The sequence below is a fragment of the Thunnus maccoyii genome, chromosome 24, assembly GCF_910596095.1.
Source record: "Thunnus maccoyii chromosome 24, fThuMac1.1, whole genome shotgun sequence".
NCBI lineage: Eukaryota > Metazoa > Chordata > Actinopteri > Scombriformes > Scombridae > Thunnus > Thunnus maccoyii.
The window spans coordinates 2,872,809-2,892,047 of record NC_056556.1 but is presented as its reverse complement, the minus strand read 5'-3'; the positions used below and the strand labels follow the sequence as shown (position 1 = coordinate 2,892,047).

Sequence of the window (19,239 nt, the reverse complement as noted above, 5' to 3'; positions counted from 1 at the left end):
TGAGTCTTCAAGTGATTTAATGGCTTTAGCAGTTTCACTATTAGAATACTTGATACAATTGAAACATAATGATACAGTTTAAATAAAAAGTTAATGTTGAGTGTTACAGGAAACAAACAGAAAGATGTTTACATTTTTCCAGACACATAAAATGATACCATTTCCCATAAGTCATTGTGTTTTCATAGTATTTCTGCTACAAAAAAAAAATAAAAAAAAATCAAATCAAATTCATATTTTTTTCAGCCACAGTCGCTGATGATAAATGGTAAAAGAAGGCATGCAAAATCACATTCATTACGCTCACAGCTGGGATTCGAGAGATGGTTCCATCTCACATTTGATAAAAAGGAAATATAATATATACAGAAAATAAAGAGACAGAAACAGGCTCAGGAGGGAAACTCGTATCTCCGTTATTCCTGTGAGGTGATTGGTTACTGTACTGACCTGTATGCACAGCTAGAAAGATCTTTAACACCAGATTTTATATAGTTTCAAGGTCCTTATAACACCTTTACTGCTCTATAGTAGAGTATTACATGATCAACTGAGATCTCTACAGAAACAAACTCTCTGAGAAAGCACAGCAGTAAATGAAGAGTCGGATGAAGTGAAGCAACTCGGTCGGCCTCAGTTTTGCTCCTCAAAGTCTGCGCTCATCTGGAGAGAGAAGAAAAGGATTGTTGTTTCAGTTACTTGTGTCAATGAATTGGAAGAAAACGAGGAACAGAGACGCAACGTAAAGCAAGATGTGCTAGAAACTGAAGTTAACAAGCAAAGGACAGACAACTCTCTGTTAGTAGAGACAACAGTTAATATATTATATGTTCACAAGTGACTTTCATGCTTCAGAAATGCAGAATATTAGTGTATTTACACTGTGTATTGTTTCTTTGTCTATGTAGAGGAACGACAGATCACCACCTCATAAATATGAACTGGAATATACACAATATATATTAATTTCTCCTTTTTGTGTACAGATTGTCTTCTACAAGAAAGACTACAGGATATGTCACTTACAGAGCACATCTGCTGGTTTGATTTAAAGGTGCGCTTCAGTGATTTTGTGCTGCACTTTAATGGAGTCGGAAAACTTGTGATAGAGATAGATTTTTAAAAATTGTCAAAACTGAAGCAGAAGAGGCTGAAACATCCCGACTTTTAGTCCCGAATATGGATCCAGCTCATAAAACACTGCATTTCCCACAATGCAACTAGATCAACACTAATCCTACACGATTACCGGTGAAGGCCTGACAGTCTACATTGTTTTTTTTATATTTTGAAGATTGATTTACTTGTTTGTACATTTAAAAAAAAAAATGATAAAAGATTTAAATATTTGATAAGTGCACAAATATATTCACATCAAACATTTATACAGGTAGAAAGCTAAAAGCTTTTACCAAGATCTCTTCCAAAAATTTGAATTTCTTTGATCTCAGGATGCTGGAGACTGACTTGGCTGCAGCTTTTTGTCACATTAACCAGTCGTATTCCACATAAACTTTACGTGTAAAATCAGTGGAGTGTCCTTTTCAGTGAGCGTTATAATACATGCAAAAAAAAAAAATCCAACCCAATATTAGTATAGAGCAGAACAAGTTAAATCTGCATCTACCTCATCGTCAAACTGTCCTGCAAGTCCAAGCAGATTGTTGGTCTGAAAGTAGAGCAGAAGGAGGAAAACAGAAGCAGACAGACAACAAGATTTACAGCTGGACAGACGGACGGCAGAGTCTTGCACTGAGTCCATTTATTTTTTGGACAACATGAAAGAGAGAGAGAGATTTTATTGCCGTTTGCACAAGTACAGAACAGTAAAGGTACATTGCAATTCTTGTGCGTAACTCACCGAGTCAGCTTTTAAAAAGAGGTAAGGAAAGGCAAAATAAATAATAGATACACTCTATTGAAAAATACACACTATGAGTTATTGCACTATGAAAGCGACTACGGACGATGACGCACAAAGGGGAGCGCCGTCTTTTTTTTTTTTTCTTGGTTTTTAACAGCAGCTGGACTGGTTTTATCTATTTTTAACAGTTTTGTGATGTAATCAGGTTTGACTGGTGTTGAATGGGGTTTGCCCTCAAGTGAATGATGAGTCATTAAAAATATCTTTAACATTTTTACAAGAGGAAAAAGGAGAGAGACTTTTAAAGGAAAACTTAAAACTCATCTTTTAAAGAACTTTACTTTATTTTGACCTCACCAATTGTCATTTTATTTAATCTGTCTTTGATTAGTCTTTAAACTTTTACATACAAATGAACGTCTGTTACATTCAAGCTCTTGCCAAACACGTTAACACAATGCTGATTAAGCCTCTAACCGCCAGATTAATCTCTCTGTATTTCACAGTATAGCAGAGTTTTTAATCTGGTGTCTATGAGCAGAGCAGGCCGAGCGGCTAACTTCCGATTAGCTCTCTGCTAACCTGAATGTGCATAAAATAATTTAATCTTTTGGCTCTTCTAGACTTTCCAACTGTTATTGGACCGAATGGATCAAATTCTGATGGTGAAACGAGTCATTTCGCAGGGGGTTGTGTGATGCTCAAAACAATATATCCACCGTTTTACAGCCGCAACAGCAGCAACAAAGTAAACTACAGCGAAGCCTTTGACGTAAGCGCATCGACAGTGTTACTGTAATTACTCTCACTGCCAGAAGGGGGAGACAAAAGTCCCGCACTCCAGCTTTAAGTCTCACATCTTGTCTGTTTTGTGAAGCACAGTGTATCGCATCTTTTTATTTCAAATATGCTACAAAAATAAACATTTATTATTATAAAAATGCTAATATACGTAAGATAACAATGCAAGAACAGAAGATAAAAACTTCCTTCTACTAAAGAGGAGAAAACAATGAAGACATGGAGGGAGGGAGCTTCTGTCTATTGCTCTTTATTCATTTTTATTTATTTATCATTTATTTACTTCCCCAGGTTGTGTGCACCTGTGCAGGTGGCAGGTTCAGACCCACGCAGGACTCTTTGACACCTTTATTTCAAGCAGAGCAGCAGCAGTAAGTGTCAGTGCAGAGCAGAACTCACCACAGCATCGATGTCTCTCGGACTGACGTACTGCTCCAAAGCCTTGTAGTCGTCGGGAGACATCGGCATCATGTTGTCCTGCAGTCTGGACGGGTGTCTGGAGCAAAAACACAGAAGAGGATTCATTTTAATTCTATGTAAACTGTTAATAAATCACAATATTTACTGCTGCTTACACTTCTGAGACAGATATGAGCTCCGTCTTCATGTAGCCGCTCTTCTCTGTGTTCTCCACGTCCATGGGCTCCGTAGCTGAAAGTTAGATACACATTCAGCTTTAAAACTTTAAAATGTGCATATTTTTTAATAAATTAAACAGTCATTGTGTTCAGTCATCAGCTGGGTGGAGTTGTGTGTGTGTGTCTTACTCTCTGAGGGTTTGGGGTAGTACTTCCCGAAGGCCTTGTCTTTTGGGATGTCCGGGTAGAGGAAGCGGAGCGGGTTCTCTGGGATGTTCTCAGCTGCCATCACCTTGTAGGTGCGGATGATGTCCGGCAGCGAGACGGCACCAAGCTCTTTCTTTGTGTACGGCTCCACCGAGTGGTAGATCGGCTTGTCTGAGTAGAGAGAGAAGAGAGAAGAAGTATTGAGTGATGTAGCTTATTCCTCCGTTGTTGTCCAGAACTATTAAGAACAAGTCAATGACCCACACCACTGCACCATGAACACAAACACTGTAGTTTATTGTGTGTTATTCTGCCGCTGAAAATAGTCCCCAACACTATTTCCTCCTGTTTGTTCGTTAAAAACTCGAGTCCAGCTGTTTTAGGAAGTTACTGATCCTTCACTTTTAAAGATGAAAATATATATTTTCTTATCAGTGTCTGTTTATATGAAAAGAGTGAACTACAGCTGCAGCGATTAGTCGATCAATCGATTAGTTAGCAACTATTTTGACAATCGAATCATTGTTTTTGTCTTTTTTGAAGCAAATATGCCACAAAATTTGCAGGTTTCAGCTTCTCACGTGTGAGGATTTGATACTTTTTCTTTGGAAACTGAACATCTTTGGGTTTTGGACTGTTGGTCAAAACAAAACAAGACAATTTCAAGACGTCACCTTTCATTCTGGGAAAATTTAACGGGCATTTTCTACTATTTCTGAGATTTGATGGACTAAATGTTAAGTCAAGAAAATAATCAGGACATTAATCAATAATGAAAATAATTATTAGTTGTATTTTTAGAGGAACGAAACACAAAGTAAGAGTCAAGTAAGAAAAATCTGTAAAACAAGATGTTTTTTTTTTTGTTTTTTTTAACAAGATGTCAGATATGATAATATTTCAAGTGCATGATTATTTTGGAAAATATAACAGGCTTTCATTATTTCCTGAGATTTTATGGACCACATGTTTGATCAAGAAATGAATCGGAACATTAATCAATAATGAAAATAATAGTAAGTTGCAGCCAGAACTACAAGAGTGTTGAACACAGTTTAGCTGTCGATGTTTTTAAGTACGTAAAATCATAAATAACTGATATTTTGAATGTGGTTTCTTACAAAAAGGTCAAAAGTCATTACAATTCAACCTCTGGGCACCATGAATATCTGCACCACATTTCATTATGAACCATCCAATAGCTGTTAAGATATTTCAGTCTGCAACCACAGAGTCATGCTGCTAATATGGATTTAAAAAAAAAGCTAAATATGGCTGAAGAGACACTTTTGTCTTATTCCTGTTGTGTTTGCTCACCGTGCACGTCGTGTTCGATCCAGGTGAAGGTGATGGCTCCCTCTTTGCTGCTCTCACTGAACCTGAGCAGGAAGGTACCGGGACACTTATTGCTCAGCAGAGCCTTCTCCCTCTCCTTACTGATGAAACCCATGATGGAGCTGCACAGAGACAGAAAGATATTTATTATTATTATTATTATTATAGCAAAAAATAACACGATCATTTGGATTCAAGATGCGAGTGCACTCACCCATCGTTCCAGAGGGAAAGCAGGTGTCTTTTGATCAGATCCAGGATGCCTTCGATCCACAACCAGAAGGGAAAACTTTTCTCGTTGGCACTTTGCTGCTGGACAAAACAAATTACATTTATCATGTGGAGCCAAAACACACCTGAACTGGACAACAGAGACACAAATCTGCTCAGCACCAAACAGCAAACAAACACAGTTAGCTGTAGACTAGCTGGTGAACATAGTGGAGCATTTAGCAGCTAAAGAGCCAGATATTTCCCTCAGGAGTTGGAACTTTGACCTTGTTTAGCACAGACATCCGACATCCAACAGTATATAAATGACAGAAAACCACAAAAAGCATGATACGTCCCCTTTAATGTTCTGTATAAAATGATTGCCCCCCCTGTGGTAGAGGAACTGTTTCTCACCTTGCAGAACTTTGTCCAGGGGATTTGTCCCTCCGGGTTCCTCTGAGCTTTGGCTCCTGCAGAGAGAATCACAGTCAGGTCTCATATTACATTTTTCTGCCTTCAGTAGTTCAACAGTGTCCAAGATCTGCAGGTATCTGAAGTACTATTAATGAACAGTAAAGGTTTGTTGAGTTTGACGCAGATGAAATACCTCTGGTTGTTGTGCTCATTGGGCTTCATGCAAGAAGCGTTTGTATGAACAGATTCTTTGGAGGCACATGCGAGTGATTTAAGAAAGTTTGTAGTATTCTTCGAACTTTTTCTTAGGAATTAACTAAATTTATGAGTCATGTCTGTCTTCATAAGAGGTGAAACTTGATTAAGAATTATGAAGCCTTAATCTGAATTAATTTGAGTTTAAATATGATACAGAAATCAACTGAAATAAAATATATAACTAAAAGAAACTTCATGCAAAATTAATGTTCTGTTCAGCATATTATCGTCACCATGGCTGCCTTAGCACAGCTGTACAGCTGTTAGTCGACTTGCAGGAATAATAACTCTAAAATCAAAATATTTCTCAGATTGTCATGATAAAATTTAAGCTTTGAGCTGATAATCTTTCTCTAACAGACATCTCCAAACATGTCAGACTACATAACGAGGTGGAAATGAAGTCTTCTCTATTCTAGCTGGTAGTTAATTACTTGATTACATTGCAGCTGTGAAGATGGTTGAGGTTGTTTTGTTTATCTCATTCTAGTTCATGTTGTTGCTGTAGTTTTACTTCAGGTAGTTTGTGATTTTGTGTTTAATTCGTTCATTTGATGCTTCTGATCTCTGATGTTTATTGTCCTCGTTCAGACTCTAGTTGTGGTTGTTATTCTAGGGTGAGGATGTGGTTCTGATTGCGGTTCTGACCGAGCAGCTTGTCTGCCAGCATGTTGAGCTGCTCCTGGTTCAGGCCTCGCTTGGTGACGGAGGAGAACTGCCAGCTGAGAACCTCAGAGAGTTGACACCACTTCGCCGGTGGAGGGGAGAGGAAGAACTTCAGGTTCTGTAAAAAAGAGAAAAAACACAGAAAACTACATTAACAACAGAAGACGAGTTTGTCTGTAATCAGTATCGGTATTGGTAAAACCCCACACATATACAAACCAATTTTCATTTTCATAACACAAACAAACATATTTTGGTTAAATTACTCACTTTCGGTTATGAATGAGTCGTGATTTCTAATATATATTATATATATTCTATAATTCAATGAAATAATTCAATTCTAACTTTTGCTTTACTGGAAATATATTATTAAACAAATAAGGATCCAAATTAGATAAAAACATTAAAAAAAATGGTCAAATATACATAAATAAAATACAGCCTGTTAAACATGTTAAATTTACTGTACTGTGATTTATCTGCCAACAAATATATTGATACCAATAAATCCACACGTTCACCAAAACAAATTAAAGACTTTTTTTGATTTTGATTTGTATTTATTAATCATCTTTCAACCTTATTGTTTGTTAGTTCTGCTGTTTTCATTGTTTTTTGTTTTGCGTGATAATGCACCTTTAATAAATGTTGATCTGACTTTTGATTACAGCATAAAATGCAATTTACGACCTTTTTTACAATCATACTGGTCAAAGAAAGACAGAAATACTTTATTAAGTATAAACATTTATTGACAGTTTTGTCAGGACTTCCCAGCTGAATATAACAGTAATTCCTAATAATATAATTAATGATTTAACGAGACCTGGACCCAGATAAGTGGCAGCAAATTGATGAATGATTAACCAATCACAAACTAATTAAGTTAATTGAAGTTTTTGCTAAACTCTTGCTTTGTCCACTGTGACTGGATGAGCTTCCTAGCTGCTGTAGCTCACAGTAGTGACAGTGTTTGACTAAAACACCACAAAAAGTGGAAGTTTATGATGCAGAACGTCTTCCGACCACATACAAAAACATTTTGTAACTTACACCGCTGTCTACAGAAGGAAAGAAGAAATATTCAAGACCTTTTCTGTGATAAGCAAATAATGGCTCGGTCTCTAATCGATACCTGTTTTATCTGATTTTATGTGTGTGTGTGTGTGTGTGTGTGTGTGTGTGTGTGTGTGTGTGTGTGTGTTCACCTTGGGCTCGGTAGTCAGCATGTTGTACCAGAGGATGGAGGCCCAACCGCTGGGCAGCTGGCAGACGTTAGAGATGACCACGACAGGCAGAGACATGGCCTACAACAACAACAACACATAAACAGAGATAAACAGTCATCAACACACTCACATAATATCTGGAGTCAATAACAAGCTCAGTATTTATTCTGTTCTCAGGAAGATAAACACAAAAACACAGTTGGTATCCGGATAAGTGTACAAGTGCTTTACCTTTGAGTGGATCATCCTCTACAACATATTGATCTTTGTGTGAATAGAGAATTCCCACTAGAAGTCTTTGTTTGTTTGTTGTTTGTTCAGGTTCAGGTTGTCGTGTTTGTGTCGTCTCACCTCCAGTTTGATGTCAAGTCCGGACTGGTTGAGCTGAAACTCGGACTCGAAGCTGAGCGAGTGAAGCTCCTCGGTGACGATCAGAGGACCCTGAACAAACACACAAACACCCACACTCAGTTTATTTATCAGGGACAATGCAAAAAACCACTGTAACAGGTGACAATAACATGATACAGATGTGTTGCATATAGGATTTCTAGCCAAGGATCATTTGTGACCCCTGTCTCTGGTTAGGCTTTCTACTTAAAAATAGTCACATCATTATTACCAAAAGTACAGTAGTTAAACTGAGTGTAAGTGTAAGTAAGTGTATGTTCCCTAATTCATGGCAATACTGGATGTGTATTAGGGATTTGCAGAGAGCTCAGTATTTGTATTTGTATTTATATTTGTTGAGGCAGCGAAATTGTTTGTCTTTGTATTCTAATTAATGTGGAAATAGGCGCTGTTGTGGATATTTTAAGCGATGGTCTTAATGTCTTAATGCTGAAAATGTTTATTGAAAGCACTTGGCCAAGTGGAGAACCAAAACCAGTAAACACCAGAGTGTTTTGTCTGAGTCTTTATCAGCCTACAATATGAAAAATTAGTCTGATTGGTTCACTAGTTTCTAAACAAGGGACTGCACTTTACCCCTGACCGTTTAAGTCACGTTGCATGTAATTTCAGCAGTTTTGGTTTGAGCGACACCTATCTGTGTTGTTTAGGGAAGCCTCCTCTGACCTTGGTAACCATGGCAATGCTGATATACCCTCTATCAGAGAGGTTTCTGCCCCAAAACATCACAGACAGCTGAAGTCTCAGGGAGAAGATATCTTAATCTCTGATTTAAGAATTACAGTGTGACCTCAAAGCCAAGCTTGACCCAATGTAACCCAATTTGTAAACTCTAAAGATGGAAAATTCCATAACAGGTGTAACAATCTTGTTTTTATGTTTTAATTTTCATTACAATTCTACTTTTAGGATATTAAAAGGCAGCCACAAATCTTTGCACTACTGTCATTCCCACTACTAACTCAAATTTTTGCACAATAACTTGTATATTACACTGATATTGTACATATTTGTGTGTATATGTATATGTAACTGTATCTTTCTTGTAAATATATCATTTTCCTTTATTTTTTCCTTTAGTTCTACTTTTTTATACATTGCTCTATTTTATTGTTTTATTCTATTTTAATTTAACATATCAGAACATTTGCATTTCATTGTGTAATCCTATATTGTATAATTGTATTGATCTCACTCGTATCATCTCTCATACTGTTGCTTTTTCTAATGTTTTATTTCTATATAATATTTGAGTCAAGTGCAAATTTCCACTACAGTGGAAATTCGAGTCGTTAAGTGTCATAAATTTGCAATCTAATCTATTCTACAAAGAAAAAAATTTGATTGTATAAACTTTTACATGCATCTTGTTGGCCTAAAATTGGTTATGAATGTGTGAAAAATTAGGAACATTTGTTTTTATTACTGCAACATAACAGACATCTGCAACATCAACTCCAACAAACTTGATATTACACATTTTTTATGATGATTAATAGAGCCTACAAATAATCGGTGATATTATTCAGCACTTTATTAGATTAAACATGTTGTATAATAAATACTAAATAACACAAATCTTAAAGTTACTGTTTGTAGGATTTTTTTGTGATTATAGCATCTTTTCAACGATTCTTTATATTATTTACAAGTGCTCCTGGGATCTGTGTCGTTCTGTATTTTACCACTAGATGGCGCCACAGTGAAAGACTTTAAATAAAACACAATAACTTTAAGTTAAATTAAAATTAACACTCTCACAATCTCCAGAAAGACTCAACACACACTTTAATATTTCATTACAAAGCAGTAAAAATATGGTTGTCAATAAAGTTTCCCACAGGACTCAAATGCATCATGAAGTATTGAATGATCTGCTGCTTGTCAGTGAGTTTTATGGTGATTTTATTATATAATGTGTTCTGTTTTTATATAGATTTTCTTGTTATTTTGTGTATTTTAAGGCCAAACTAGAAACAGGAGTTGCAACTAGCTTAAGCTATATATATATACACACTTAATATACTAAAATAATATAATATATAATATACTTAAATAAAATAGATATCTTTTTGCCCATTTATATATCAAGACCCTCGGAGTTTTATAGGCTCTTACCTCATTTGTTCTGTTTCCGGCTACTTTCTGCTCTTTCAGTTGCTGCATAGTGAACAAAATAAAGTTAAAAAAACGTGACTTCCTTTACACAAAAGTTTCAGTTCCACAAAAACAATATAACTGTTCAAATGAGTGATTTTCCATTAATTTCTAGTTCCTTTTATTACAATACTGTTTCACAATTTCTACTTTTCTTCTTTTTCCTCTTATCCTACCATGAAATAACTTACCCTGCTCATTAAACCTAAACAATAAAAAAACCAAACATCCGTCTTACCAAATGTCTGAACTCTGCTGCCAGGCTGCCGTTCGACTCCTCCATGTTCATGACTTTGGTGTTCGTACCCAAAATGTTGAATTTCCGAAACCTGATGTCAGACGGGCATCGATCAGGAGTCGTTAGCAGTAATTTATTCAACATTTATTGTCATTTAAATATTTCCCAGAGTGAGAGGGAATGCTCTTTACTCCTCAGTTTTATTATTCACTGTCCTAAATTTTGTTTTAGTGGAAGTATCATCAAGTATCATTATTTTTTTTTACATTAAAATACATGTAAATGCTTTTGAAACGTACCCTTTCTTTTCTGTGACATCCCTGAAAGAAGAGAAGAAGAGGATGTGAGATTTATTCACGACATATTTCGACACATGCACAAAAAAATGAACCAACATCTTATCAGCTTACTTATCAAACACAGCCTTGACTTTGAGTTGGTAGTTAAACTCCTGCAGCTTCACCAGGAACCTGAAAAGGAGGGCACGAGATGCTCGACTGAGACAGGAAGTTGAAACAGAACTGCAGAGCAACAGCAGGCTTGATAAAAAAACCCCACTATTACAAATATTTCTGTATTTAAGAAACAGGACAACAACATTCCAGTGTTTCCTTCATTTTGCAACTCATCTGCTTTACACGACAATTTCATTTTTGCTCTTTGTTCCTTAAATTTTCGTGACATGTTTGCTGCTTTTATGTTTATTTGAATAACAGACATTTTCTCACAGCTAAGCAGGAAAACCACAGGTGTGAATAATAAGATAAGGTGTCTTTAACCCTTCGCAGCAGCCCAAACACTAAAAAACAAACAAATGTTAGACCTTTTTTTCTTGATCTTTTATCAGTTTTTATTATGACATTTGCTGCTGATTATTTTTCTGTTGATTAACTTAACAATTATTTGACTGATAATTTCAGCTCTAGTTCAGTTTGTTAGTGGCAATGAAGCTATTTATACAAAAAAAAAAAAAAACGGTTATGATGCTCTTTAAGACTCGAGAAAACAACCCAAAAATGTTCAAAGGATTGTGGGAGGAAGTCTAGACTGATTCTTCATGACTTATAAAGCTTGTTGTGCTCACATGAAGCTCAGTTTTGACATCAGTTACGTGTGTTTTTGTTTCTTACCGGAGTTTTACAGTGAACTGAACGCCTGTTTTCAACACCAGGGGCCTCTGTGGGTGGGTGGGCATACAGGGCTGCCTCTCTACGACCAGAGAGCTACACACACAGAAAAATAACACATTATTGAAGTCTGAGTCTTAAAACAAGGTGAAATAATAACCGTAAGTTATAATAAATCAATTATAAGATGATCTTTACTTAGAGAGGAGGTTCTTGAGGAGATCCAGAGCTCGGGTCTCCAGGAAACTTTTCTTCTGCGTGATGGGGTCGCTGTCGTAGGTGAACTTCTGCTCCAACTCCTGCAGCTTCTTCAGGTGCTGACGGACCTGCTGGAGACTCTCCGCTACTGCCGTGAACCTGCAGGACGAGGGAACGTGAAGAAGAAGAAGAAGAAGACAAAAATGAAAGAGTTAAAAGAAGAGACAGAAGATGAAAAGAGAGAGAAGGAACAGAAGGAAATCATGTATTTGTTGGGGACTATTTTTAGCAGGGGATAAACACACATTTGGTGCTTGAGTGAGTATTTCCAGTGTCTCACCAGTTCTGCAGCTGGTCCACGCAGGCGTTGGGCGGACCGCCGATACAGGCGATCTGCTGCCTCTGCTTCCACTCCGGCAGCTCCTCAGAGATCAGGTCCGACAGTAAAGCCTGAGTGACGTTCAGCAGGTCGGACAGCTGGCTCACCACATCCTGACGAACAGCAGAGAAAACAGACGTTACACACATTTTTTTTTCACATCTTGAATTCGTCAGCTGCACTAGATAAAGAATTTACACAATGTTTTTGGCCTGACATAACTTCAATCTCAACATCACACTTCTAGAAATGTGTCGTATGTCAAAGACGATGGAGCTTTTGCAGCCAGAGCCTCTGAAGTCTAAAATTATAATTGCACTGTGTATGAGTGTTACTATTTTATCTAGATCAAGATGAATTGTTCCTGTCTTGTACTGCAACTCTGCAACATCAGCAGACTCATCGGCTAAAGTTAAAGGAAGTTCAGTATTATATTTGTAAAGAGGAAGATGTAGAAATTGAAATCCGTTGGGGACAGTGTGAGACATGTTATCTGGGGGTCAGTTGGGCAAGATGGCCGTCTGTATTTTGATAGATTAAGAAAAGAACTGTAACGCCCACTTAAGGTGTATAAAACCCTGTTATAAGCGCTCCACTGGGAGTCTTTTTCTTTGTATCCTCATCCTGTGTGTTGCATTGTGAAACACTCCTTCTTGTACAAGAGAATAAATACTCCGGTCTCTATTGTTTAATGGTCATTAAGAAGAAATTTTAGAACACTGCAGGGAAAAGTTAAGGTGGTTAATGGTTTTGCCTGCGACTCAGCTTGTCAAGTCGCCAGTGGCTGGTTTTAGAACATAAAGGCACCTCACCTGTTTCAACAGCAAGTCAGTTACGAACTATCAGCTGATTGAAATGGCAGGACGGAGGAAAAGAGAGTCTCGCATCTCGTTTTTTTTCCATGTTTTCGCCAATTCATCAATACTGGAAATGCAACTGTAGCAAGTATCTCACCATCATTATCCTCAATCATATTTTAGGACGCTAGTTAGAAGGGAAGTACAGAAAGTTGTTGCTATGGAGACGATACACCGTCTCGTCTAGTCACTTTGGTGTAAACTGGCAGGTTTTGCAAGCAGTTGCAAGTTTCAACTCGTCTCGTCGTGAATCTTTGGTGTGAACTTGGCGTTAGTCTCTGTAAGATGAGAAATTGTTTTTAATAATTTCTCAGCTGTATGAACATGTTCTCACCTGCTTTAAATGATCTCTCATTTATAAAATCACCTTACGATTCCCCTTAATGTTTACGATCATGATAAAATGATTTCAACTTTGTCTGATACAGTTATTTATTTATGTTTTGTATCTTAAATCTCTCTGTAAAACACTTTGTTTTTAAATGTGCTCTATAAATAAATTTGACTTGCTTTATTCCTCTTGACTTTTTTTATCCAGGTAGGTTATAATTTTGTTATTTCATTGTTACACTTTCTTACTAATCCTCTTACAGTTACTGATCACTGTCAGCTGATTGCGGCATTATTGTTTTATTAATTTTGTGTGTCTCTAATATTCCTTTTTTTTTATAAATTCATGTTCTCTTTATTGCATTTTTCTATATTATCCACTGTATGATGGCTTCTTGACCTCTCCTGTCTCATCTCTTTTACATCTGTTTTTATCTTGTTTGTATGAACGCAAAGTAATAAAATATACTTCACAGCATGTTTTAGAAAGGTGTGATATATATCACAAAGCTGTTATTATGAGAGTCGTGAGTTAGGAGGGATTTTCCCTTTTCAGGTTGTTACATTTAATTATCAGAAGAAGAAGAAGCAGAAGAAGCAGAAGAAGAGAAACTTTTCAGTAACTCACAAGAACAAAAAGGACAATATACGATATAATTTCAATACTATAATCACTGAATCAAATCCATGTTTGATTCATATTTAGATTTACATTTATTTCTCTAAACGTTTTATGTGTGTTCACAAAGTCCTGGGTTCATTTCTTCGTTTCTGTCTGCTCACCTGTCGTTTGCCTTTCAGTTCGAAGCACATCCTCCCCAACAACATCTTCTCTTTCTCCAGCTCCTTCGGTGTCATACCGTTCATTTCATTCTCTACAGGAACACAAAAAACATAAACAATCAGAGTTCAGCTTCACAAACCAGCTTCTTTGCTTTATTTACGTGTTTTGCCTTTGGGAATTATAAAGCATCTGTCATCCTTGCACAAAATATATGATCAAGATTGGAAAGATTTTCTCCAATTTGTGACGTCATGGGGACTAAGAACCTCTTCTGTGATGAGGAGGAAACATTTTTTTTCACCTCTGTTCTTCAGTGTGTTGATTTTAAAGTCGTATTCATCCTGCAGATCTTCTAGATTTTTGATGTTTTGATCCGCCACCTGATTTGAGAAGAAATTGGATCCATTAATAACATTTAAGTGAAGCCGGACTCGAACATTCCCCCAAATACTAACATCTGGTCCTCTGAAAACACTTTTACTGCATCTGTTGTCTGTGTGCTTGTTGCTTTAACTTTATGTGCTATTTATATTTGTAGTGACAATAACAACATCACTTCTTATTCCGTGACGTCTTACTTGGACTCGGTCTTTCATCTCCTTCACTTTGTTGTCCAGCTTCTGTTTCTCCACCACCATGGCCGACACCGTCCCCTCGCCTTCCTGCTGAAGATATAAAGAACAAAGGAACACATGAAATTATGTTTTCAAAAGGCGCTAAATGTGTCTGACTGAATTACGGGAAAGAAATATTTGATGATCATTTCAAAACATAGATTTAGAGGACATTAATTTGTCTGTCTTGCACTAAACTGCGGATTTTTACCTCGGCACTCTTCGCGCTGGCCAGGATCCTCTGTTCCTCCTTCAGGTTTCTGGAGATGATCATGGCCATGTGGACCGGATCTTCCTGGAACCGATCCTGGAACGACAATCACTCCATATAACTTACTGAATAAAACTGAGTCCTGATAAAAAAAAAACCCTGCTGCGTACGACGCCGGGGTCTGACCTGCAGGTTCCTCTTTATCTTGCGGATGTTGTGCTGCAGCAGGAAGTTGTTCTCCAGAGCGAAGCGGCTGTGTTGGTCGTCCAGCTGAGCCAGGAGGTCGTGGAAACGGACGGTGGCCAACGAGTCCTGGATGGCCACCGTGTCCCTGAGGAGACAGAGACAGAGAAAATATTTCCATTATTGATTATCCAATTAATTCTTTCAGGCATAGAATTAAAAAAAAAATAGAGAAAATTGCATAATACATAATTCAAACAATTAATCAATAAGAAGCTAATTCTATAGTAGCACTGATAAGATCTGGTGCAACTTAATGACTTAATTTAATCATTAATTTTAATATTTTCATAAACTCATAATGTGCAGGGGTTTTTTTTGGTTAAGAGAATCATTGTTTTGTTTACAAAATGTCAAAATAATTTAAAAAATGCTCATCACAAAGTTTCATCTGACCAACAATCCAAGAGACATTCAATTTACAATGATGCAAAACAGAGAAAAGCAGCAAATTCATAGAAGAACCATGTTTTTCTATTTAAAGATCAGACTTTTTGTAAAACGCTTTGTATCTGTAAAAAAATAGAAAAAGATAAAGATATAAAAAGGTATAAAACGATATTTAAAAGATGCAAAGAGCATATAAAACGCAACCAAAGTGTCTTCTTACCAGTCGATGCTCTCGATCCACTTGCTCAGGTACTGTCGGATGTCCATGGGGAAGGAGTCGTCGTACAGCTGGTCCACCTGCTCCAGGTACTTGCAGTCCAGCATCTGAAGCTGGCACCACTGCGCCATCGTCTGGTGAACGAGAGCAGCTTCATGAGCATTCAGGGTTGACGCTTTGTGACGGATCCTGCCTAACCTACCTCAAGTCTATCGATGCTGGTGTGGTGATGAGTTATTATTATATTCATGTGTGTCCATTAAGGTATCTGGGACATTGTGGGTTTGGCAGCCGGCTGAATTCAGAACACCGGGGCGTAAAGCTCCCGTGGGATAAAAGGTCAACTCCGAGCGTTGACTCATCCCAGCCAGCAGCCGCAGACTTTTGTTTTTCGTTTGACTCTAGTTTTGTTTTTACTCCACAACCACTTACACTTCATTGTTCATGCATTCACACTTCCTTCATTGTTCACATATGACGTTACCAACTGACTCGCTTCATATTTCTAATAATTTCCAAAGTTGTTTGCTGAATTTACTGCCACCCATCGTATCCGTTCCTACGTTTGTCGTGGTCTAGGAGTCGGTTATGACAACTGAGACTGAAACCAATATCGACATTTGAGAGTTAAAACAAATCCAGTGAGAATTCTACATAAACATTTTCAATATCGATTACTTCACTGTGATTATCAAAGAATCTAGGTCAACTGATGATTATTTACCAATTAGTTAATCATTTTGTCTTTAATACCTCAGAAAATGGTAAAAAAAAAAAAAAAAAAATGTGCATCACAATTTTCCCAGAGACATCATTAAACGTCTTGTTTTGTCTAAACAGCAGTTCAAAACCCCAAAAATATATATTTACTACAATGTAGGACAAGAAAAAGCAGCAAATCATCACATTTGAGAACCTGGAAACGTCAAATGTTTGGTATTTTTGCTTGAAAAATGACATAAACGATTAATTTCCTGCTAAAAGACTTCGGTTAATCGACTAATTGTTGCATCTTTTGCAGTTTACTGCACATAATCTGATATATTTTCTTATTTATTAACTTTTTGCAACATCCTAGTATTCCCAAAGTGTTTAATTAAATATAATCTAATCCCAAAACTCATTTTAAGGCATTAAATATATGAGAATAATGTAGTCTTATAGGGATGCAGCTTCTCTCTTCACTTACTACAACAAACCAGCTGCTTGTTTATAAGAAATCAGAACTGCTGACTGCTGAATTGTTGTGCTCCTACTACTTCCCATTCATGTCTGACTAGAAGTTTCAAAATCATAAATTGCAACAGAAACTAAAACCTCAACGTCTGAAATCTGTGACAATGAAAGTAAATTCGGGTTTAAAATAAAAGGTTAGAAGTTGAAGTTCTGAGATGCATTCAGATGTTTACAGGAAATGTCAGCATCTCAGACTGCTGAGAAACATTTTCTGCTGTTTTAAGGGAAAACATTTAATTATTAAACAAAAAAAGGAAAGATTTTAGTTTTATTCATAATTGTTGCTTTTGGAAACTTAAAAATAGATACTCAAATTAACTCAAATGGTTAAAAAAAAGTTGATTCTTCAATTAAATGGAGAGATTTGAGGTTATTGTTGCATCACATGCCATTTAATGTCATTACTTCAACTTCACTTTATTAAACTTTACTCAATATAAACTGAATAAAAGTGAGTGTATGAGATTATGTGTGTCCATGATAAGTTTCATTTTCCCCACTAATGTCTATCTGCCTCCAGCATCAGCCTAAAAATATCCTACAACAGAAATCTGAACCCGAACAATACACATAAAATGTTTTCCGGATTAAATTCGACCTGTACTTCACATTCAATAACATTCACTGAAATAATTATGGCTAATATACTCCTGTTTTAACATAAAGCAGTAATATAGAGTGACTGTGAATGTTTTTATCTGCATAAACAAACACTGTAAAAACCAAAGAGCACACGCTCTCTGCTCTCTGAAAGCTTCCTTAAGGCTTAGTCACTGATTTATAAACGACTAACAAGGTATTCACTGATGAAAAACACATTTGTGGTCCGGAGGTTTTGTACAGAGACGAACTGTTGAGGGTTAATGTGAAAGATTAGGATACGAACAGTATGTAAGGGTTAAAAAAAAAGCTTTGAGTACTTCTTCTTCCAATGCAGATACCAATATTCCCAGTTAGAGAAAGGCAGAGTTTGCCTGCAGCCCCAACATCATTAAATCCGCCCCTGTTAAAGACATGCATCATCCATATTTTCCACATCTTTATGAGTCTCTAGGGCTGCGCGATGAGATGAAGTTTTTGATAAATAATCACCAGTAATATGGTCATAATGACTAAGCGGTTACAGGCAAATGATAGAACAGCTTATGCCACATCACGATATTACGATATCCAAAAACGATATCTAGTCTCATATCACAATATTAATATAATATCAATATCTCTCATTAATAGTTGTCTTTCATAACAAACTAGAAAGTTCTACTACATAGCTATAACACATAACAAGTGTTACAATTTGCATTTTTATTAGATTAATTCCCTTCTGGCTGCTCAGGTGATCATCTCACCTGGCTTCATGCAAACCAAACTCCATCCAGATATTTGCCCTTTTAAGGATTTCCTTTATAACACCATACTTAGCTGCAGTATTACCAAAAACTCATCACTTTAACTGAATGTTTATAATCCTCTGTAGAATTCGGCCTATATAGGATTCACCTGGTATTGCAGATTAAATATAATTACAACATTTAAAACACGTTGCACTTGATAATTTAGGTTTTAGATCTTAAGTGGTGGGCGGTTACTGTCACAGTAAACCACCATGAAAAGTTATGTCTTTATGGAAATAACTGCTATTAGGTGGACTTAAGGTATAACGAACACATAAGTGAAACTTAGCGATAGATAAAAGTTAGTAAACGCTTTTCTAAGAGTTGTTTTTTTGATTAGCTAACGTTGCAGCTCAATTTTATGGGTGAGTTTAGCTTTAAGAGGCATATCTCAATAAAAGAGAGCACGCAGCGGATTTGTGCTAAATGTCGCCACTACGTGAGGAAGTTAGTAGTTAAAACTTACCTCTTAATTTAAGGAAATGTTAACAATTTTTGACCGAAGTGCAGGTTTGTTTCCAGAAAGGCTTCTTCCTACATTAAGCAACTCTTCCAGACAGTGCTCTATATCCTGTTTCTGCCGCAGCCAGTGTCGTGTTAGCCAATCACCGCTTAGAATTCGTGACATGTGCCCGCCTTTCGCATGTGATAGCCAATCAGAACGATGGAAAACGGCTGTTCCGTCAGTTAGCAAGCGTAACCACAATAACAACTTTTCACAGGGTGTTTTTTTCATGGAAATTCACTATTATGAGCACAAGATGAATAATAAACACATCCTTTATTTTATTCATATACTCATATGGCGTTAAACTATATGGCAACGTCATGCTTAACTGATTAAAAGCAAAATAACGCAAGGTCTTTAAGGGAGGAAAGCCAATA

The 19,239-nt window shown here is 36.7% G+C and overlaps 1 protein-coding gene across 6 annotated transcripts; it reads right to left on the bottom strand.

The window, feature by feature from the left end:
- stat1a (signal transducer and activator of transcription 1a) lies at positions 1 to 18,936 on the bottom strand. Of its 6 annotated transcripts, none has more exons than XM_042404457.1 (25): positions 18,821 to 18,936; positions 15,728 to 15,858; positions 15,061 to 15,205; positions 14,875 to 14,970; positions 14,628 to 14,714; positions 14,351 to 14,429; positions 14,049 to 14,140; positions 12,040 to 12,191; positions 11,700 to 11,858; positions 11,505 to 11,597; positions 10,785 to 10,844; positions 10,674 to 10,694; positions 10,375 to 10,465; positions 10,098 to 10,139; positions 7,920 to 8,009; positions 7,548 to 7,646; positions 6,319 to 6,454; positions 5,413 to 5,468; positions 5,000 to 5,097; positions 4,768 to 4,907; positions 3,433 to 3,621; positions 3,241 to 3,316; positions 3,065 to 3,197; positions 1,628 to 1,669; positions 1 to 663 (listed from the first exon to the last, which is right to left on the bottom strand). In XM_042404457.1, exons 2-25 carry the CDS (start codon positions 15,853 to 15,855, stop codon positions 634 to 636), a joined length of 2,334 nt encoding a protein of 777 aa, XP_042260391.1. In that variant the 5' UTR covers positions 15,856 to 15,858; positions 18,821 to 18,936; the 3' UTR covers positions 1 to 633. The 6 variants fall into 6 exon arrangements, with proteins under 6 accessions (XP_042260391.1, XP_042260393.1, XP_042260392.1 ...); XM_042404459.1 differs by having other exon boundaries at positions 3,065 to 3,161; positions 18,821 to 18,935; XM_042404458.1 differs by having other exon boundaries at positions 5,000 to 5,094; positions 18,821 to 18,935.
- Between the last annotated feature and the right edge of the window lie 303 nt (positions 18,937 to 19,239).